At 51.3% G+C, this 17,416-nt stretch overlaps 1 protein-coding gene across 2 annotated transcripts in view; it reads left to right on the plus strand.

Moving 5' to 3' along the window:
• LOC144504248 (zinc finger protein 395-like) overlaps nt 1-17,042 on the plus strand; it is a 41,734-nt gene extending 24,692 nt beyond the window's left edge. The window contains exons 4-9 of one of the 2 annotated variants that reach the window (XM_078229323.1): nt 1,229-1,335; nt 1,550-1,734; nt 2,235-2,335; nt 5,248-5,491; nt 14,720-14,838; nt 14,942-17,042. In XM_078229323.1, coding sequence (XP_078085449.1) covers nt 1,229-1,335; nt 1,550-1,734; nt 2,235-2,335; nt 5,248-5,491; nt 14,720-14,838; nt 14,942-15,053 — 868 coding nt within the window. In that variant the 3' untranslated portion in view covers nt 15,054-17,042. Of the gene's footprint in view, nt 1-1,228; nt 1,336-1,549; nt 1,735-2,234; nt 2,336-5,247; nt 5,492-14,719; nt 14,839-14,917 lie in introns of both variants that reach the window. The other variant, XM_078229322.1, reaches the window with a different exon arrangement.
• The last annotated feature ends 374 nt before the right edge of the window (nt 17,043-17,416 follow it).

The following is a 17,416-nucleotide window of genomic DNA, read 5'->3' on the forward strand; positions in this document are numbered from 1 at the left end:
CTCAAAATCCTGAGGGAGCTGGACGGAGTAGATCGGGAGAAACTGCTCCCCCTCGGAAAAGGATCGAGAATGAGGGGGCACGGTATTAAAGTGATTTGCAAAAGAAGCAAATGTGATGTGAGAACGTTTTCACCCAGCGAGTGGTTGGGGTCTGGAATTAAAACATGCTACCGTGCAGAGGGACCTGGGGGTCCTTGTGCATGAGACGCAAAAGCCCAGTCTGCAGGTACAACAGGTGATCAAGAAGGCAAATGGGATGTTGGCCTATATCGCGAGGGGGATAGAATATAAAAGCAGGGATGTCTTGATGCACCTGTACAGGGCATTGGTGAGGCCGCAGCTGGAATACTGTGTGCAGTATTGGTCCCCTTATATGAGGAAGGATATATTGGCATTGGAGGGAGTGCAGAGAAGGTTCACCAGGTTGATACCAGAGATGAGGGGTTTGGATTATGAGGAGAGGCTGAGGAGATTGGGTTTGTACTCGTTGGAGTTTAGAAGGATGAGGGGGGATCTTATGGAGACTTATAAGATAATGCGGGGGCTGGATAGGGTGGAGGCGGAGAGATTCTTTCCACTTAGTAAGGAAGTTAAAACGAGAGGACACAGCCTCAAAATAAAGGGGGGTCGGTTTAAGACAGAGTTGAGGAGGAACTTCTTCTCCCAGAGGGTGGTGAATCTCTGGAATTCTCTGCCCACTGAGGTGGTGGAGGCTACCTCGCTGAATATGTTTAAAGCGCGGATGGATGGATTCCTGATCGGTAAGGGAATTAAGGGTTATGGGGATCAGGCGGGTAAGTGGTACTGATCCACGTCAGATCAGCCATGATCTTATTGAATGGCAGGGCAGGCTCGAGGGGCTAGATGGCCTACTCCTGCTCCTATTTCTTATGTTCTTATGTTCTTATGGAATGCACGGCCTGGAAGTGTGATGGAGGCAGGTTCAATCGAGGCATGCAGGAGAGCATTAGATGATTATTGGACTAGGAACAATGTGCAGGGGGAACGGGGAAAAGGCAGCGAGATAGCACTAAATCGTGATGCTCGCTTGGGAGACATGATGGGCTGAATGGCCTCCTTCTGCACCATAACAATTCTGTGGAAGGAAACTGGTTTGAGACTTGTTTATAAATTGAAGAGCTGTTTTTTGTAGAGCAGTCACTCGAAATCCTCGTGTTGAAACCCTCCACGTGTCCTCAGCTACTAACATACAAATCATTCTCCTCAGGGCTACAGGAACAGTGGAAATGGATGCAATCATGGCAGCTATGGTCCTCACCAGCCTATCGTCCAGTCCGCTGCTTAACAGTCCCTTACACCACAGAGCCAGGACAGGTAAGAGCAGCAACGTGTCGAGACTCCAGTTCCTGGTGTTTATACAGAAAGGGTTAGTGGAATCTGTTCATCATCTGGGGAGCGAATGGGGGTCCGAGATGATTCACTCTGGGTTGTTGGTCTCTCTCTGTAACTGTCTGATACACACTCCTCGCTGTAAACTCACTGGGACGGAACCTGGGGGTAATCCATTGTGTTTGCTTTGTTCTGTCAGTGGGAGATTCTGGCAACGAGAGTGGGAGTGGGAACGGCAGCACCTGGAGTCTGCATTGGAGCAGTGAGTCTTCGTCTCCCCCGACACCGCCACTCAGACCAGACACAGCACAGACTGAAGATGGGACAGATCCACAGCACGCGTACTCCCTGCTGCTGGAGGAACCAATCCTTCGCAAGAGGAAGGTGAGGAAATGGGAAGAGAAGGAGAGTATGGAGTGGCGCTGAGCGAGGAGGGGGGGAGACAGACAGGGAAGGGGGAGACAGACAGACTGACGCAATGGACAGAGAGGGTGGAGGTGGACAGGAAGGGTGGACACGGACAGACTGATGGAATGGATAGGGAGGGGGAGATAGACAGACTGACGGAATGGACAGGGAGAGGGAGACAGACTGACGGAATGGACAGAGAGAGGGAGACAGACTGACGGAATGGACAGGGAGAGGGAGACAGACTGACGGAATGGACAGAGAGAGGGAGACAGACTGACGGAATGGACAGAGAGAGGGAGACAGACTGACGGAATGGACAGGGAGGGGGAGATAGACAGACTGATGGTGTGGGGGTCGCTCAGGAGCGGGAGCTGAGGGACATTCGGAGTGATGTGCAGTTGTGTTAGCGAGAGGGTTCAGATGAGGGAGCTACATACCTCAATGATTAACTCTTTGTCTCTCCTGTCTTTCAGAACTCGGTGAAGATGCTGTATCGCTGCATGTGGCCAAGCTGCCAAAAACTCCTCTCGTCCACTGTTGGAATCCGGAGGCACATTCGGACAGTACATCTCGGGTAGGAACTCGGGATCCCTGGGGTGAGAAGAGGAATGGGTATCGGGGGAGGAAGCATTATTTACAACTAGAGTGCGGCACGGTGGCACAGTGCCACAGCTCCAGGGACCCGGGTTCGATTCCCAGCTTGGGTCACTGCCTGTGTGGGTTCCTCTGGGTGCTGAAAGACGTGCTGGTTAGGGTGCATCGGCCTTGCTAAATTCTCCCTCAGTTTACCTGAACAGACGCCGGAGTGTGGCGACTCGGGGATTTTCACAGTAACTCCATTGCAGTGTCAATGTAAGCCGGCTTGTGACACTAATAAATAAACTTAAACTTATTATAAGAGTGGAACATAAAACTCTGAGGTCTAAAACACTGTCCCCCATCACACACTCCCAGCACAGGTACAGCACAGGGTTAGATACAGAGTAAAGCTCTCTCTACACTGTCTACAGAGTAAAGCTCCCTCTACACTGTCCCCCATCAAACACTCCCAGGACTGGTACAGCATGCGGTTAGATACAGAGTAAAGCTCCCTCTACACTGTCCCCACCAAACACTCCCAGGACAGGTACAGGACGGGGTTAGATACAGATTAAAGCTCCCTCTACACTGTCCCCATCAAACACTCCCACAACAGGTACAGCATGGGTTTAGATGCAGAGCAAAGCTCCCTCTACACTGTCCCCATCAAACACTCCCACGACAGGTACAGCATGGGTTTAGATGCAGAGTAAAGTTCCCTCTACACTGTCTACAGAGTAAAGCTCCCTCTACACTGTCCCCCATCAAACACTCCCAGGACTGGTACAGCATGCGGTTAGATACAGAGTAAAGCTCCCTCTACACTTTCTCCATCAAACGCTCCCAGGACAGGTACAGCACGGGGTTAGATACAGAGTAAAGCTCCCTCTACACTGTCCCCATCAAACACTCCCAGGACAGGTACAGCACGGGGTTAGATACAGAGTAAAGCTCCCTCTACACTGTCCCCACCAAACACTCCCAGGACAGGTACAGCACGGGGTTAGATACAGATTAAAGCTCCCTCTACACTGTCCCCATCAAACACTCCCACAACAGGTACAGCATGGGTTTAGATGCAGAGCAAAGCTCCCTCTACACTGTCCCCATCAAACACTCCCACAACAGGTACAGCATGGGTTTAGATGCAGAGTAAAGTTCCCTCTACACTGTCTACAGAGTAAAGCTCCCTCTACACTGTCCCCCATCAAACACTCCCAGGACTGGTACAGCATGCGGTTAGATACAGAGTAAAGCTCCCTCTACACTTTCTCCATCAAACGCTCCCAGGACAGGTACAGCACGGGGTTAGATACAGAGTAAAGCTCCCTCTACACTGTCCCCACCAAACACTCCCAGGACAGGTACAGCACGGGGTTAGATACAGATTAAAGCTCCCTCTACACTGTCCCCATCAAACACTCCCACAACAGGTACAGCATGGGTTTAGATGCAGAGCAAAGCTCCCTCTACACTGTCCCCATCAAACACTCCCACGACAGGTACAGCATGGGTTTAGATGCAGAGTAAAGTTCCCTCTACACTGTCTACAGAGTAAAGCTCCCTCTACACTGTCCCCCATCAAACACTCCCAGGACTGATACAGCATGCGGTTAGATACAGAGTAAAGCTCCCTCTACACTTTCTCCATCAAACGCTCCCAGGACAGGTACAGCACGGGGTTAGATACAGCGTAAAGCTCCCTCTACACTGTCCCCATTAAACACTCCCACGACAGGTACAGCACGGGGTTAGATACAGAGTAAAGCTCCCTCTACACTGTCCCCATCAAACACTCCCAGGACAGGTACAGCACGGGGTTAGATACAGAGTAAAGCTCCCTCAGTGTTGCTTTTTGTCAGGACAAGCTGTGTTGAAGGAAATTCTGAGGTGTGTCTGCCTCCAAGTGGTGTAGAATGTTATTGCAGTGACAGACATATTTTGGGATGGTGCAGTTTAATATTCATTATAGTGTCAGTGATGTGAACCTTAGTCATGTGGTGAGGTTGGGGCTGTTTTTCTTGGAGAAGAGGAGGCTGAGAGGAGATTTGATTGAGATGTTCAAAATGACAAATGGGGGATCTGGCCTGAGTAGATAGGGAGACTCTGTTCCCATTGGTGGAAGGGTCGGGAAGGAGTGGGCACAGATTAGAGTTTTCCAACCAGCGAGTGGTTGGGGCCTTGGCTGCTTCAGAGGGTGCTAGGGGCAGGGTCAACATTAACTCTCCAAAAGAAATTGGAAATTGCAAAGGAAAATTTTGCTGGATTATGTGGAAGGAGTAGGGGAGAGTTAGATAGCTCTGCCAAAGAGCTAACATTGGCTGTCTGGGCTGAATGGCCTCTCACTGTGCTGGGCCAGGGGATTATGGGCTGATATGAGGAGTAATGTCTTCACTCAGACGGTGGTGAATCTGTGGAATTTTCTATGCCAGCGGTTGTGGAAGCTTCGTCAGTGGGGATGTTCAAGACTGCGGTCGACAGCTTTCGATATCCCAGCGGCAGTAAGAGATGGGCAGGAGGCTGTGGAGGGCCAGCCACTGAATGTCTTGAAGAAAGAGATCGATATGTTGTTTAGATTTTAGTGGCATTGTGGGGTCTGGGGAGAAAGCGAGGATATGGTATCAAGATTGAAACTCAGCCATGATCACATTGAATGGTGCAGCAGACTCGAAGGGCCGAATGGCCTCCTCCCATTTCCTATGTTCTTGTGTTCCTACATCATTCTGTGACCTTGAACGAAGGCAAAGTGTAAATTACTGCTGAAGCATCATGTGGTTGAATAGCCTCAGATTGCATGTTGGGTTTCCATGGTGAGTGAGGGAGGATAGCGAATCCTCCTGGGGTGTCTCCGGGTGAGATTGAGTTGTAGCTCCTGTGTTTGAAGGTGTTTTGTTTTTGTTGTGACAGACGCACTGATTCTGACCACAGCGACGGAGAGGAAGATTTCTATTACACGGAGATCCCAGTGAGTGCCGACCCTGTCCCTGGGGGTCTGAGCAGCCGGCGCTGTATCTCTCCACCTGCTGTCCTGGAGTCTCAGCAAGTTCCTGTCAGCCCTCGAGAGAGCCCCTCGGAATCCCAGCTCCCAAACACTCTCAGCCAATCTGCTCCGAGCTGCCTCTGGCAAGTGTGTGTGGATCACACCTATCAGGTGAGTGAAAAGTAGCCTCCATCCCAACAGGATCTACTCGAAAAGCCTGTTCTAAACTTTACCCAACTGGTGGGATGGACAGTGGCAGGGTTCAGTTGATGTCGTTTATATGGATTTTAGCAAAGCCTTTAACAAGATACCACGTGGGAGACTGATTGAGAAGGTTATAACACGTAGAATTGGGAAACTTGGCGAGATGGATCCGAAACTGGCTTAGTAATAGGACTCAAAGGGTGGTGGTGGAAGGCTGAGTGACTGGAGGCCGATGTCCAGTGGCATACCACAAGATTTAGGGCTGGATCCCTTATTGTTATCGACATAAATAATACAGATCAAAATGTGGGGGGGAAGCCGAGCATGTTTGTAGATGACACCGAGATTGGGCGGGTGGTTAAGAGTGAAGAAGATGGTTGTGGGTTACAGGAAGATATCGATGGGTTGGTCAGATAGGCGGAGCAGTGGCAGATGGTATTTAACCTTGATAAGTGCCAAGTGATGCGCTCAGGAGGATTTAATGAATGGCAGGACATTGGCTAGTTCAAAGGAACGGATTTTTGATTTGATTTATTATTGTTGCATGTATTGGGATACCCTGAAAATTAGTGTTTCTTGCGTGCTATATAAATCATACCGTTCAGAGAGTACATAGGGGAGAAGGAAAGGAAAAGACGCAGAATGTAGTGTTACAGTCGTGACGAGGGTGTAGAAAAAGATCACCTTAATGCAAGATAGGTCCATTCAAAAGTCTGATGGCAGTAAGGAAGAAGCTGTTCTTGAGTCGGTTGGTACGTGACCTCAGACTTTTATATCTTTCCCTGATGGAAGAAGGTGGAAGAGAGAATGTCCGGGATGCGTGGGGTCCTTGATTATGCTGGCTGCTTTTCCAAGGCAACGGGAAGTGTAGACGGAGCCAATGGATGGGAGGCTGGTTTGCGTGGATTTTGGGGTAATTATTCACAGATCCCTGAAGGTGGCAGAGCAGGTTAATAGGATAGTTAGGAAGGATTATGAGACACTTGCTTTTCTCAGTCGTGGTACAGAGTATAAAAGCAAGGAGATAATATTGGAGTTGTACAAAGCCTTGGTTAGGCCACAGCTGGAGTACTTTCTGCAGTTCTGGTCACCTCTCTATAGGAAGGATGTGATTGCACTGGAGGGGATAGAGAGGAGGTTCATCAGGATGTTGCCTGGGATGGAGCTTTTGAGCTATAAGGAGAGACTACAGGCTTGGGTTGTTTTGTTTTCTTTAGAGCAGAGAAGGCTGAGGGGGGCCATGATTAAGGTGTGCAAGATTATGAAGGGTATGGACAGGATGAATAGGGAGCAGCTGTTCCCCTGGGTTGAGGGGTCAATCACGAGGGGGCAGAGTTTTAGGGTGAGGGCAGGAGATTCAGAGGGGATTTGAGAAAAAGCTTTTCCACCCAGAGGGTGGTGGAAATCTGGAATGCGCTGCCTGGGGAAGTAGTGGACGCTGGAAACCTTACAAACTTTAAAAAGTATTTGGATAAACATTTGGAATATCCTAACATTCTAGAATCTTGGACAAGAGGTGGAAAATGAGATTATGTGACTTTAATGGTAGTCATTGTTGCTGCAGACTCGATGGGCTGAAGGGCCTTTTCTGCATAGTGTGATTCTATGGGTCAATGGGAATGGGCAGTCTCTGGGTCAATGGGACTGACACAGTAAGAAGTTTAACAACACCAGGTTAAAGTCCAACAGGTTTATTTGGTAGCAAAAGCCACACAAGCTTTCGGAGCTGCAAGCCCCTTCTTCAGGTGAGTGGGAATTCTGTTCACAAACAGAGCATATAAAGACACAAACTCAATTTACATGAATAATGGTTGGAATGCGAATACTTACAACTAATCAAGTCTTTAAGAAACAAAACAATGTGAGTGGAGAGAGCATCAAGACAGCAACAAAACTGCTCTCTCCACTCACATTGTTTTGTTTCTTAAAGACTTGATTAGTTGTAAGTAATCGCATTCCAACCATTATTCATGTAAATTGAGTTTGTGTCTTTATATGCTCTGTTTGTGAACAGAATTCCCACTCACCTGAAGAAGGGGCTTGCAGCTCCGAAAGCTTGTGTGGCTTTTGCAACCAAATAAACCTGTTGGACTTTAACCTGATGTTGTTAAACTTCTTACTGTGTTTACCCCAGTCCAACGCCGGCATCTCCACATCAATGGGACTGGGCAGTCTCTGGGTCAATGGGAATGGGCAGTGACTGGGTCAGTGGGAATGATGTGGAGATGCCGGCGTTGGACTGGGGTAAACACAGTAAGGAGTCTCACAACACCAGGTTAAAGTCCAACAGGTTTATTTGGTAGCAAAAGCCACTAGCTTTCGGAGTGCTGCCTCTTCGTCAGGTGAGTGGGAGTTCTGTTCACAAACAGGGAATATAAAGACACAAACTCAATTTACAAAATAATAAAGAACAACAAAGAACAAAGAACAGTACAGCACAGGAACAGGCCCTTCGGCCCTCCAAGCCCGCGCCGCTCCCTGGTCCAAACTAGACCATTCTTTTGTATCCCTCCATTCCCACTCCGTTCATATGGCTGTCTAGATAAGTCTTAAACGTTTCCAGTGTGTCCGCCTCCACCACCTTGCCTGGCAGCGCATTCCAGGCCCCCACCACCCTCTGTGTAAAATATGTCCGTCTGATATCTGTGTTAAACCTCCCCCCCTTCACCTTGAACCTATGACCCCTCGTGAACGTCACCACCGACCTGGGGAAAAGCTTCCCACCGTTCACCCTATCTATGCCTTTCATAATTTTATACACCTCTATTAAGTCTCCCCTCATCCTCCGTCTTTCCAGGGAGAACAACCCCAGTTTACCCAATCTCTCCTCATAACTAAGACCCTCCATACCAGGTAACATCCTGGTAAACCTCCTCTGTACTCTCTCCAAAGCCTCCACGTCCTTCTGGTAGTGTGGCGACCAGAACTGGACGCAGTATTCCAAATGCGGCTGAACCAACGTTCTATACATCTGCAACATCAGACCCCAACTTTTATACTCTATGCCCCGTCCTATAAAGGCAAGCATGCCATATGCCTTCTTCACCACCTTCTCCACCTGTGATGTCACTTTCAAGGATCTGTGGACTTGCACACCCAGGTCCCTCTGCGTATCTACACCCTTTATGGTTCTGCCATTTATCATATAGCTCCTCCCTACATCATTTCTACCAAAATGCATCACTTCGCATTTATCAGGATTGAACTCCATCTGCCATTTCTTTGCCCAAATTTCCAGCCTATCTATATCCTTCTGTAGCTTCTGACAATGCTCCTCACTATCTGCAAGTCCTGCCAATTTTGTGTCGTCCGCAAACTTACTGATCACCCCAGTTACACCTTCTTCCAGATCATTGATATAAATCACAAACAGCAGAGGTCCCAATACGGAGCCCTGCGGAACACCACTAGTAAGAAGTTTAACAACACCAGGTTAAAGTCCAACAGGTTTATTTGGTAGCAAAAGTCACACGTGTGGCTTTTGCTACCAAATAAACCTGTTGGACTTTAACCTGGTGTTGTTAAACTTCTTACTGTGTTTACCCCAGTCCAACGCCGGCATCTCCACAACACCACTAGTCACAGGCCTCCAGCCGGAAAAAGACCCTTCCACTACCACCCTCTGTCTTCTGTGACCAAGCCAGTTCTCCACCCATCTAGCCACCTCCCCCTTTATCCCATGAGATCCAACCTTTTTCACCAGCCTACCATGAGGGACTTTGTCAAATGCTTTACTAAAGTCCATATAGACAACATCCATGGCCCTTCCCTCGTCAACCATTCTGGTCACTTCTTCAAAAAACTCCACCAGGTTAATGATTGGAATGCGAGTCTTTACAGGTAATCAAATCTTACAGATACAGACAATGTGAGTGGAGAGAGCGTTAAGCACAGGTTAAAGAGATGTGTATTGTCTCCAGACAGGACAGTTAGTGAGATTTTGCAAGCCCAGGCAAGTCGTGGGGGTTACAGATAGTGTGACATGAACCCAAGATCCCGGTTGAGGCCGTCGTCATGTGTGCGGAACTTGGCTATCAGTTTCTGCTCAGTGACTCTGCGCTGTCATGTGTCGTGAAGGCCACCTTGGAGAACCCTTACCCGAAGATCAGAGGCCGAATCCCCTTGACCGCTGAAGTGTTCCCCAACAGGAAGAGAACACTCTTGCCTGGTGATTGTCGAGCGGTGTTCATCCATCCGTTGTCGTAGCGTCTGCATGGTTTCCCCAATGTACCATGCCTCGGGACATCCTTTCCTGCAGCGTATCAGATAGACAACATTGGCCGAGTTGCAGAAGTATGTACCGTGTAGCTGGTGGATGGTGTTCTCACGTGAGATGATGGTATCCGTGTCGATGATCCGACACGTCTTGCAGAGGTTGCTGTGGCAGGGTTGTGTGGTGTCGTGGTCACTGTACTGAAGGCTGGGTAGTTTGCTGCGGACAATGGTCTGTTTGAGGTTGTGCGGTTGTTTGAAGGCAAGAAGTGGGGGTGTGGGGATGGCCTTGGCGAGATGTTCGTCTTCATCAATGACATATTGAAGGCTTCGGAGAAGATGTCGTAGCTTCTCCGCTCCGGGGTACTCTGTCCGCCGTGTCCCGTGTTTGTCTTCTGAGGAGGTCGGTGCGATTTTTCGCTGTGGTGCGTCGGAACTGTCGATTGATGAACCGAGCACCATATCCTGTTCTTCTGAGGGCATCTTTCAGTGTCTGGAGGTGTCTGTTGCGATCCTCCTCATCTGAGCTGATCCTGTGTATTCGGAGGGCTTGTCCGTAGGGGATGGCTTATTTCACGTGTTTAGGGTGGAAGCTGGAGAAGTGGAGCATCGTGAGGTTATCCGTGGGCTTGCGGTACAGTGAAGTGCTGAGGTGATCGTCCTTGACGGAGATGCATGTGTCCAAGAATGCAACCGATTCCGGAGAGTAGTCCATGGTGAGTCTGATGGTGGGATGGAACTTGTTGATGTCATCATAGAGTTGTTTCAGTGATTGTTCACTATGAGTCCAAAGGAAGAAAATGTCATCGATGTATCTCGTGTATAGCATCGGTTGAAGGTCCTGTGCGGTGAAGAGGTCTTGTTCGAACCTGTGCATGAAGATGTTGGCATATTGAGGTGCGAATTTGGTCCCCATGGCTGTTCCGTGTGTCTGGATGAAGAACTGGTTGTTGAAGGTGAAGATATTGTGGTCCAGGATGAAGCGGATGAGTTGTAAAATTGCATCTGGAGATTAGCAGTTGTTGGCGCTGAGTACTGAGACAGTTGCAGCAATGCCATCGTCGTGGGGGATGCTGGTGTAGAGCGCTGAGACATCCATTGTGACGAGGAATGCTCCTGGTTCAACTGCTCCATGTGTGCTGAGTTTCTGTAGGAAGTCAATGGGAATGGGCAGCGACTGGGTCAATGGGAATGGACAGTGACTGGGTCAATGGGAATGATGTGGAGATGCCGGCGTTGGACTGGGGTAAACACAGTAAGGAGTCTCACAACACCAGGTTAAAGTCCAACAGGTTTATTTGGTAGCAAAAGCCACACAAGCTTTCGGAGCTCTAAGCCCCTTCTTCAGGTGGCAGCGACTGGGTCAATGGGACTGGGCAGTGACTGGGTCATTGGGACTGGGCAGTGACTGGGTCACTGGGACTGGGCAGCGACTGGGTCACTGGGAGTGGGCAGTCTCTGGGTCACTGGGAGTGGGCAGTCTCTGGGTCAATGGGAGTGGGCAGTCTCTGGGTCAATGGGAATGGGCAGTCTCTGGGTCACTGGGACTGGGCAGTGACTGGGTCACTGGGACTGGGCAGCGACTGGGTCACTGGGATGGGCAGTCTCTGGGTCAATGGGAGTGGGCAGTCTCTGGGTCAATGGGACTGGGCAGTCTCTGGGTCACTGGGAGTGGGCAGTCTCTGGGTCAATGGGACTGGGCAGTCTCTGGGTCAATGGGACTGGGCAGTCTCTGGGTCACTGGAGTGGGCAGTCTCTGGGTCAATGGGAGTGGGCAGTCTCTGGGTCACTGGGAGTGGGCAGTCTCTGGGTCACTGGGACTGGGCAGTCTCTGGGTCACTGGGAGTGGGCAGTCTCTGGGTCACTGGGACTGGGCAGTCTCTGGGTCACTGGGAGTGGGCAGTCTCTGGGTCACTGGGAGTGGGCAGTCTCTGGGTCAATGGGAATGGTCAGTGACTGGGTCACTGGGAGTGGGCAGTCTCTGGGTCACTGGGAGTGGGCAGTCTCTGGGTCACTGGGACTGGGCAGTCTCAGGGTCACTGGGAGTGGGCAGTCTCTGGGTCAATGGGACTGGGCAGTCTCTGGGTCAATGGGAATGGGCAGTGACTGGGTCAATGGGAGTGGGCAGTCTCTGGGTCACTGGGACTGGGCAGTCTCTGGGTCAATGGGAATGGGCAGTCTCTGGGTCAATGGGAGTGGGCAGTCTCTGGGTCACTGGGACTGGGCAGTCTCTGGGTCACTGGGAGTGGGCAGTCTCTGGGTCAATGGGACTGGGCAGTCTCTGGGTCACTGGGACTGGGCAGTCTCTGGGTCACTGGGAGTGGGCAGTCTCTGGGTCAATGGGAGTGGGCAGTCTCTGGGTCAATGGGAATGGGCAGTCTCTGGGTCACTGGGACTGGGCAGTGACTGGGTCACTGGGACTGGGCAGCGACTGGGTCACTGGGAGTGGGCAGTCTCTGGGTCAATGGGACTGGGCAGTCTCTGGGTCACTGGGAGTGGGCAGTCTCTGGGTCAATGGGACTGGGCAGTCTCTGGGTCACTGGGACTGGGCAGCGACTGGGTCACTGGGATGGGCAGTCTCTGGGTCAATGGGAGTGGGCAGTCTCTGGGTCAATGGGACTGGGCAGTCTCTGGGTCACTGGGAGTGGGCAGTCTCTGGGTCAATGGGACTGGGCAGTCTCTGGGTCAATGGGACTGGGCAGTCTCTGGGTCACTGGAGTGGGCAGTCTCTGGGTCAATGGGAGTGGGCAGTCTCTGGGTCAATGGGAATGGGCAGTCTCTGGGTCACTGGGACTGGGCAGTGACTGGGTCACTGGGACTGGGCAGCGACTGGGTCACTGGGATGGGCAGTCTCTGGGTCAATGGGAGTGGGCAGTCTCTGGGTCAATGGGACTGGGCAGTCTCTGGGTCACTGGGAGTGGGCAGTCTCTGGGTCAATGGGACTGGGCAGTCTCTGGGTCAATGGGACTGGGCAGTCTCTGGGTCACTGGAGTGGGCAGTCTCTGGGTCAATGGGAGTGGGCAGTCTCTGGGTCACTGGGAGTGGGCAGTCTCTGGGTCACTGGGAGTGGGCAGTCTCTGGGTCAATGGGAATGGTCAGTGACTGGGTCACTGGGAGTGGGCAGTCTCTGGGTCACTGGGAGTGGGCAGTCTCTGGGTCACTGGGAGTGGGCAGTCTCTGGGTCAATGGGACTGGGCAGTCTCTGGGTCAATGGGAATGGGCAGTGACTGGGTCAATGGGAGTGGGCAGTCTCTGGGTCACTGGGACTGGGCAGTCTCTGGGTCAATGGGAATGGGCAGTCTCTGGGTCAATGGGAGTGGGCAGTCTCTGGGTCACTGGGACTGGGCAGTCTCTGGGTCACTGGGAGTGGGCAGTCTCTGGGTCAATGGGACTGGGCAGTCTCTGGGTCACTGGGACTGGGCAGTCTCTGGGTCACTGGGAGTGGGCAGTCTCTGGGTCAATGGGACTGGGCAGTCTCTGGGTCAATGGGAGTGGGCAGTCTCTGGGTCAATGGGAATGGGCAGTCTCTGGGTCACTGGGAGTGGGCAGTCTCTGGGTCACTGGAGTGGGCAGTCTCTGGGTCACTGGGAGTGGGCAGTCTCTGGGTCAATGGGAGTGGGCAGTCTCTGGGTCAATGGGAATGGGCAGTCTCTGGGTCAATGGGAATGGTCAGTGACTGGGTCACTGGGAGTGGGCAGTCTCTGGGTCAATGGGAATGGGCAGCGACTGGGTCACTGGGAGTGGGCAGTCTCTGGGTCACTGGGAGTGGGCAGTCTCTGGGTCAATGGGAGTGGGCAGTCTCTGGGTCACTGGAGTGGGCAGTCTCTGGGTCAATGGGAGTGGGCAGTCTCTGGGTCACTGGGAGTGGGCAGTCTCTGGGTCACTGGGACTGGGCAGTCTCTGGGTCACTGGGAGTGGGCAGTCTCTGGGTCACTGGGACTGGGCAGTCTCTGGGTCACTGGGAGTGGGCAGTCTCTGGGTCACTGGGAGTGGGCAGTCTCTGGGTCAATGGGAATGGTCAGTGACTGGGTCACTGGGAGTGGGCAGTCTCTGGGTCACTGGGAGTGGGCAGTCTCTGGGTCACTGGGACTGGGCAGTCTCTGGGTCACTGGGAGTGGGCAGTCTCTGGGTCAATGGGACTGGGCAGTCTCTGGGTCAATGGGAATGGGCAGTGACTGGGTCAATGGGAGTGGGCAGTCTCTGGGTCACTGGGACTGGGCAGTCTCTGGGTCAATGGGAATGGGCAGTCTCTGGGTCAATGGGAGTGGGCAGTCTCTGGGTCACTGGGACTGGGCAGTCTCTGGGTCACTGGGAGTGGGCAGTCTCTGGGTCAATGGGACTGGGCAGTCTCTGGGTCACTGGGACTGGGCAGTCTCTGGGTCACTGGGAGTGGGCAGTCTCTGGGTCAATGGGAGTGGGCAGTCTCTGGGTCAATGGGAATGGGCAGTCTCTGGGTCACTGGGAGTGGGCAGTCTCTGGGTCACTGGAGTGGGCAGTCTCTGGGTCACTGGGAGTGGGCAGTCTCTGGGTCAATGGGAGTGGGCAGTCTCTGGGTCAATGGGAATGGGCAGTCTCTGGGTCAATGGGAATGGTCAGTGACTGGGTCACTGGGAGTGGGCAGTCTCTGGGTCAATGGGAATGGGCAGTGACTGGGTCAATGGGACTGGGCAGTCTCTGGGTCAATGGGACTGGGCAGTCTCTGGGTCACTGGGAGTGGGCAGTCTCTGGGTCACTGGGAGTGGGCAGTCTCTGGGTCAATGGGAGTGGGCAGTCTCTGGGTCAATGGGAGTGGGCAGTCTCTGGGCAGTGACTGGGTCAATGGGAGTGGGCAGTCTCTGGGTCAATGGGACTGGGCAGTCTCTGGGTCACTGGGACTGGGCAGTCTCTGGGTCACTGGGAGTGGGCAGTCTCTGGGTCATTGGGAGTGGGCAGTCTCTGGGTCACTGGAACTGGGCAGTGAACTTTGGTCTCCTTCTGTTCCAGGTCTCTCCAGATTACAGTTGTGCCTTCACATTCGGAGATTGTGTGATTCAGTCGCCAGTGGCTTCACTCAAACCGCACATTGTTTTTGCTTCAACAACTCAGACCCTGAGTGCAAACAGGTGAGTGAGGGGAGGGGTACAAGATAGCTACCTGGGAAATCTTATTCCTTTCTCCAGATGCTGAACTGAGTGAAGTAAGGGTTTGTTTTTTGCTGATTGACAGGAGGATCCGCGGTGAAGCTAAGAAATGTCGCAAGGTGTACGGTGTGGAGAACAGGAGCCAATGGTGTACAGCCTGCAAGTGGAAGAAAGCCTGTCAACGCTTCCATGATTAAACGCTGCTGGGTGATTGGTGAGGATTCCAGAGCTGACCCCGCCCCCTCCCTGTCAGTTCCTGCTGTGAAATGGAACTTTCCGGATGGATTTACCCCACTCAGGGGGGGCTGGCATTGCTGGATCTGGGATGATAGCCTTGAAGCTGGGGGGTCCATTTCATTCTGGATCAGTCTGTCTCGCGTAAGGGAATGAACTCTGCTATTTTACTGCAGTTATGTTTAACAGGAAGATGGAGATGAAAGTTGTGAGTGTTTGTCAGAGCTCCCACAGTTTACAGTGATTAACCAGAGCCGCATTGAGGGACTGGACTCTGCGAGGAACAACACTGAGTTTAAACTTTGACCATTCCCAGCAGCTGGAGAGTGAGGTCTGGTTTACACGTGACTCCAGGCCCACAGCAATGTGGCTGCCTCCGAATTGGCCGAGCAGCCACTCCATTCAACAGCAATTAGGGATGGGCAACAAATGCTGGTCTTGCCAACGACACCCACATCCTGTGTGTTTTTAATTCAGACTCACTGTGGTTTTAAACAGAAAAACGTTAAACTCTCAGGCAGTACCTGTGGAGAGAGGGAGATTTCATCAGGACTGAGGAGTTTGGAATGGAATGGGCTCTTGTCAGATGTGTCGTGTTTGAGATGTCTATTCTCAGTGGGAAAGGACAGTATTTTGTCAGAAGGCAGTGAGGGAGTGTGTGCCAAGCTTCCCAGCCCCCACTGTGTGAGAACACATTCAGATCCAGTAACGTCTTGCTGTGGTTACTTCCAGCTATGGCTGTGACCAGCCGATCCTTCCTTCTCTCCCACCCAGTGAGCCTGTTAATCATCTCTTGCTCTCAGACACAGGTTGTTGGTCTTGTGTAAGGTCGGCTGGATGGAGGGATCAGTGTGTGACCTGTACCAACTGGCGTGACCCAGTGCATGTGCTGTACCAACTGGCGTGACCCAGTGCGTGTGCTGTACCAACTGGCGTGACACCTGATGATTTGAACACCTGTCTACCTTGTGCCTGGAGCTGTGGGATGGAGATTCTGTTACGTTGCCCATTCCTCCGCCTATCTCTCAGATTGTGTTCAGGGAGATTGGGATGGTTTTCCGAATGATGAATGTGAGACACTAGACTGAGTGGAATCAGGATAAGATTGAAAAGTTGGAGGCAGTGTTTCCACTGCGTGTGGTGGGACATGGAACCCACCACCTTCTCACTCTGGGGGTCACAGAGGAAGGGGAGTCTGGAGAAAACGCCACATTGGAGTCCTCTAATGGAGTTGTACAGAGATGATTTGTGAGGTGGAGCAGGGAAAGGACACTGTCCTGTCCTCCACTGCCCAGTTTCCCCCTCCCCCTCCCACACCACAAGAACCAGCATGGTTTCAGATCCGAACCAGCCCCAAAGTCACGGCTTGCTTCAAAATGACTTAAATATTCATAAAATAATCACACACTGCATTCTGAATTTGGTAACGTTAATGAAAGCATAAAGAATATGAATTTGTTTTAAATATTTATATAAAAATGAATATCAGTCGAGTGCATTCAAAGACCCATCAGTAATGACCAATTCTGATTGGGTAACAGTGAGCCTATGGGTAATGACATCAGAAAAAGTGCCTTTGAAAGCCAGCGCTCTGAAACCAGGGCTCCGGAGAGGTCCCAAACATGCTCGCTCCTCAGATATTCCCATAGAAGTAGCATTGAATTGAAATGTTTGAGTGGGTTACACACCTTCACCCTCAGGTCTTGTCTAGAGGAACAGGTGTTTGGCAACTCAATCTGAGCCTTGGCGCTGCCCGGCACGGCGCTGGTGCAGAGCTGCCTCGCATGGTGCTATTCTGGTTTCCTGGTCTCCCTATTAGCCGGGTGATTCCAATGTCATCCCCTGGTGGGGAGGGTTTGATGTTGAACTCTTTGGTTCCAGTCGCATTAAAAGGTCCATCACAGGCCACCTGGCAGCTGAATTTTGTACATTTCAGAAAATGTCGTCATTTTAAATAAAAAAATGAAAGTTAAAAATGTGAGTTCAATTTAATGATTTACGAAATAATCCTGGCACCTGGCTTGGAGTGGGCAGCCACAGGGAGATAGGTGCCCTGGGCAAGGTTGGCATTTATTGCTCATCCTTAATTACCTACAAAGGTGAGTGAGGGGCCACTTCATGAACCCCTCGAGTTGTTTTGAAGGATTTGTGACCAAACTTTAATTGTAGCTTGCTCCCTGAAAAACAATGCAAAATACAGGGTGAATTATTAATGTCACAGTAACAGATACACTGGGAAATAGTGATCACAACACCATGTTAAGTTTGAAAGTGAGATGCTTTAATCATAAACAAAAATTTTAAACTTGAACAAAGATGAGGGTTG

Source organism: Mustelus asterias, chromosome 15 (assembly GCF_964213995.1).
Source record: "Mustelus asterias chromosome 15, sMusAst1.hap1.1, whole genome shotgun sequence".
NCBI classification, from domain to species: domain Eukaryota; kingdom Metazoa; phylum Chordata; class Chondrichthyes; order Carcharhiniformes; family Triakidae; genus Mustelus; species Mustelus asterias.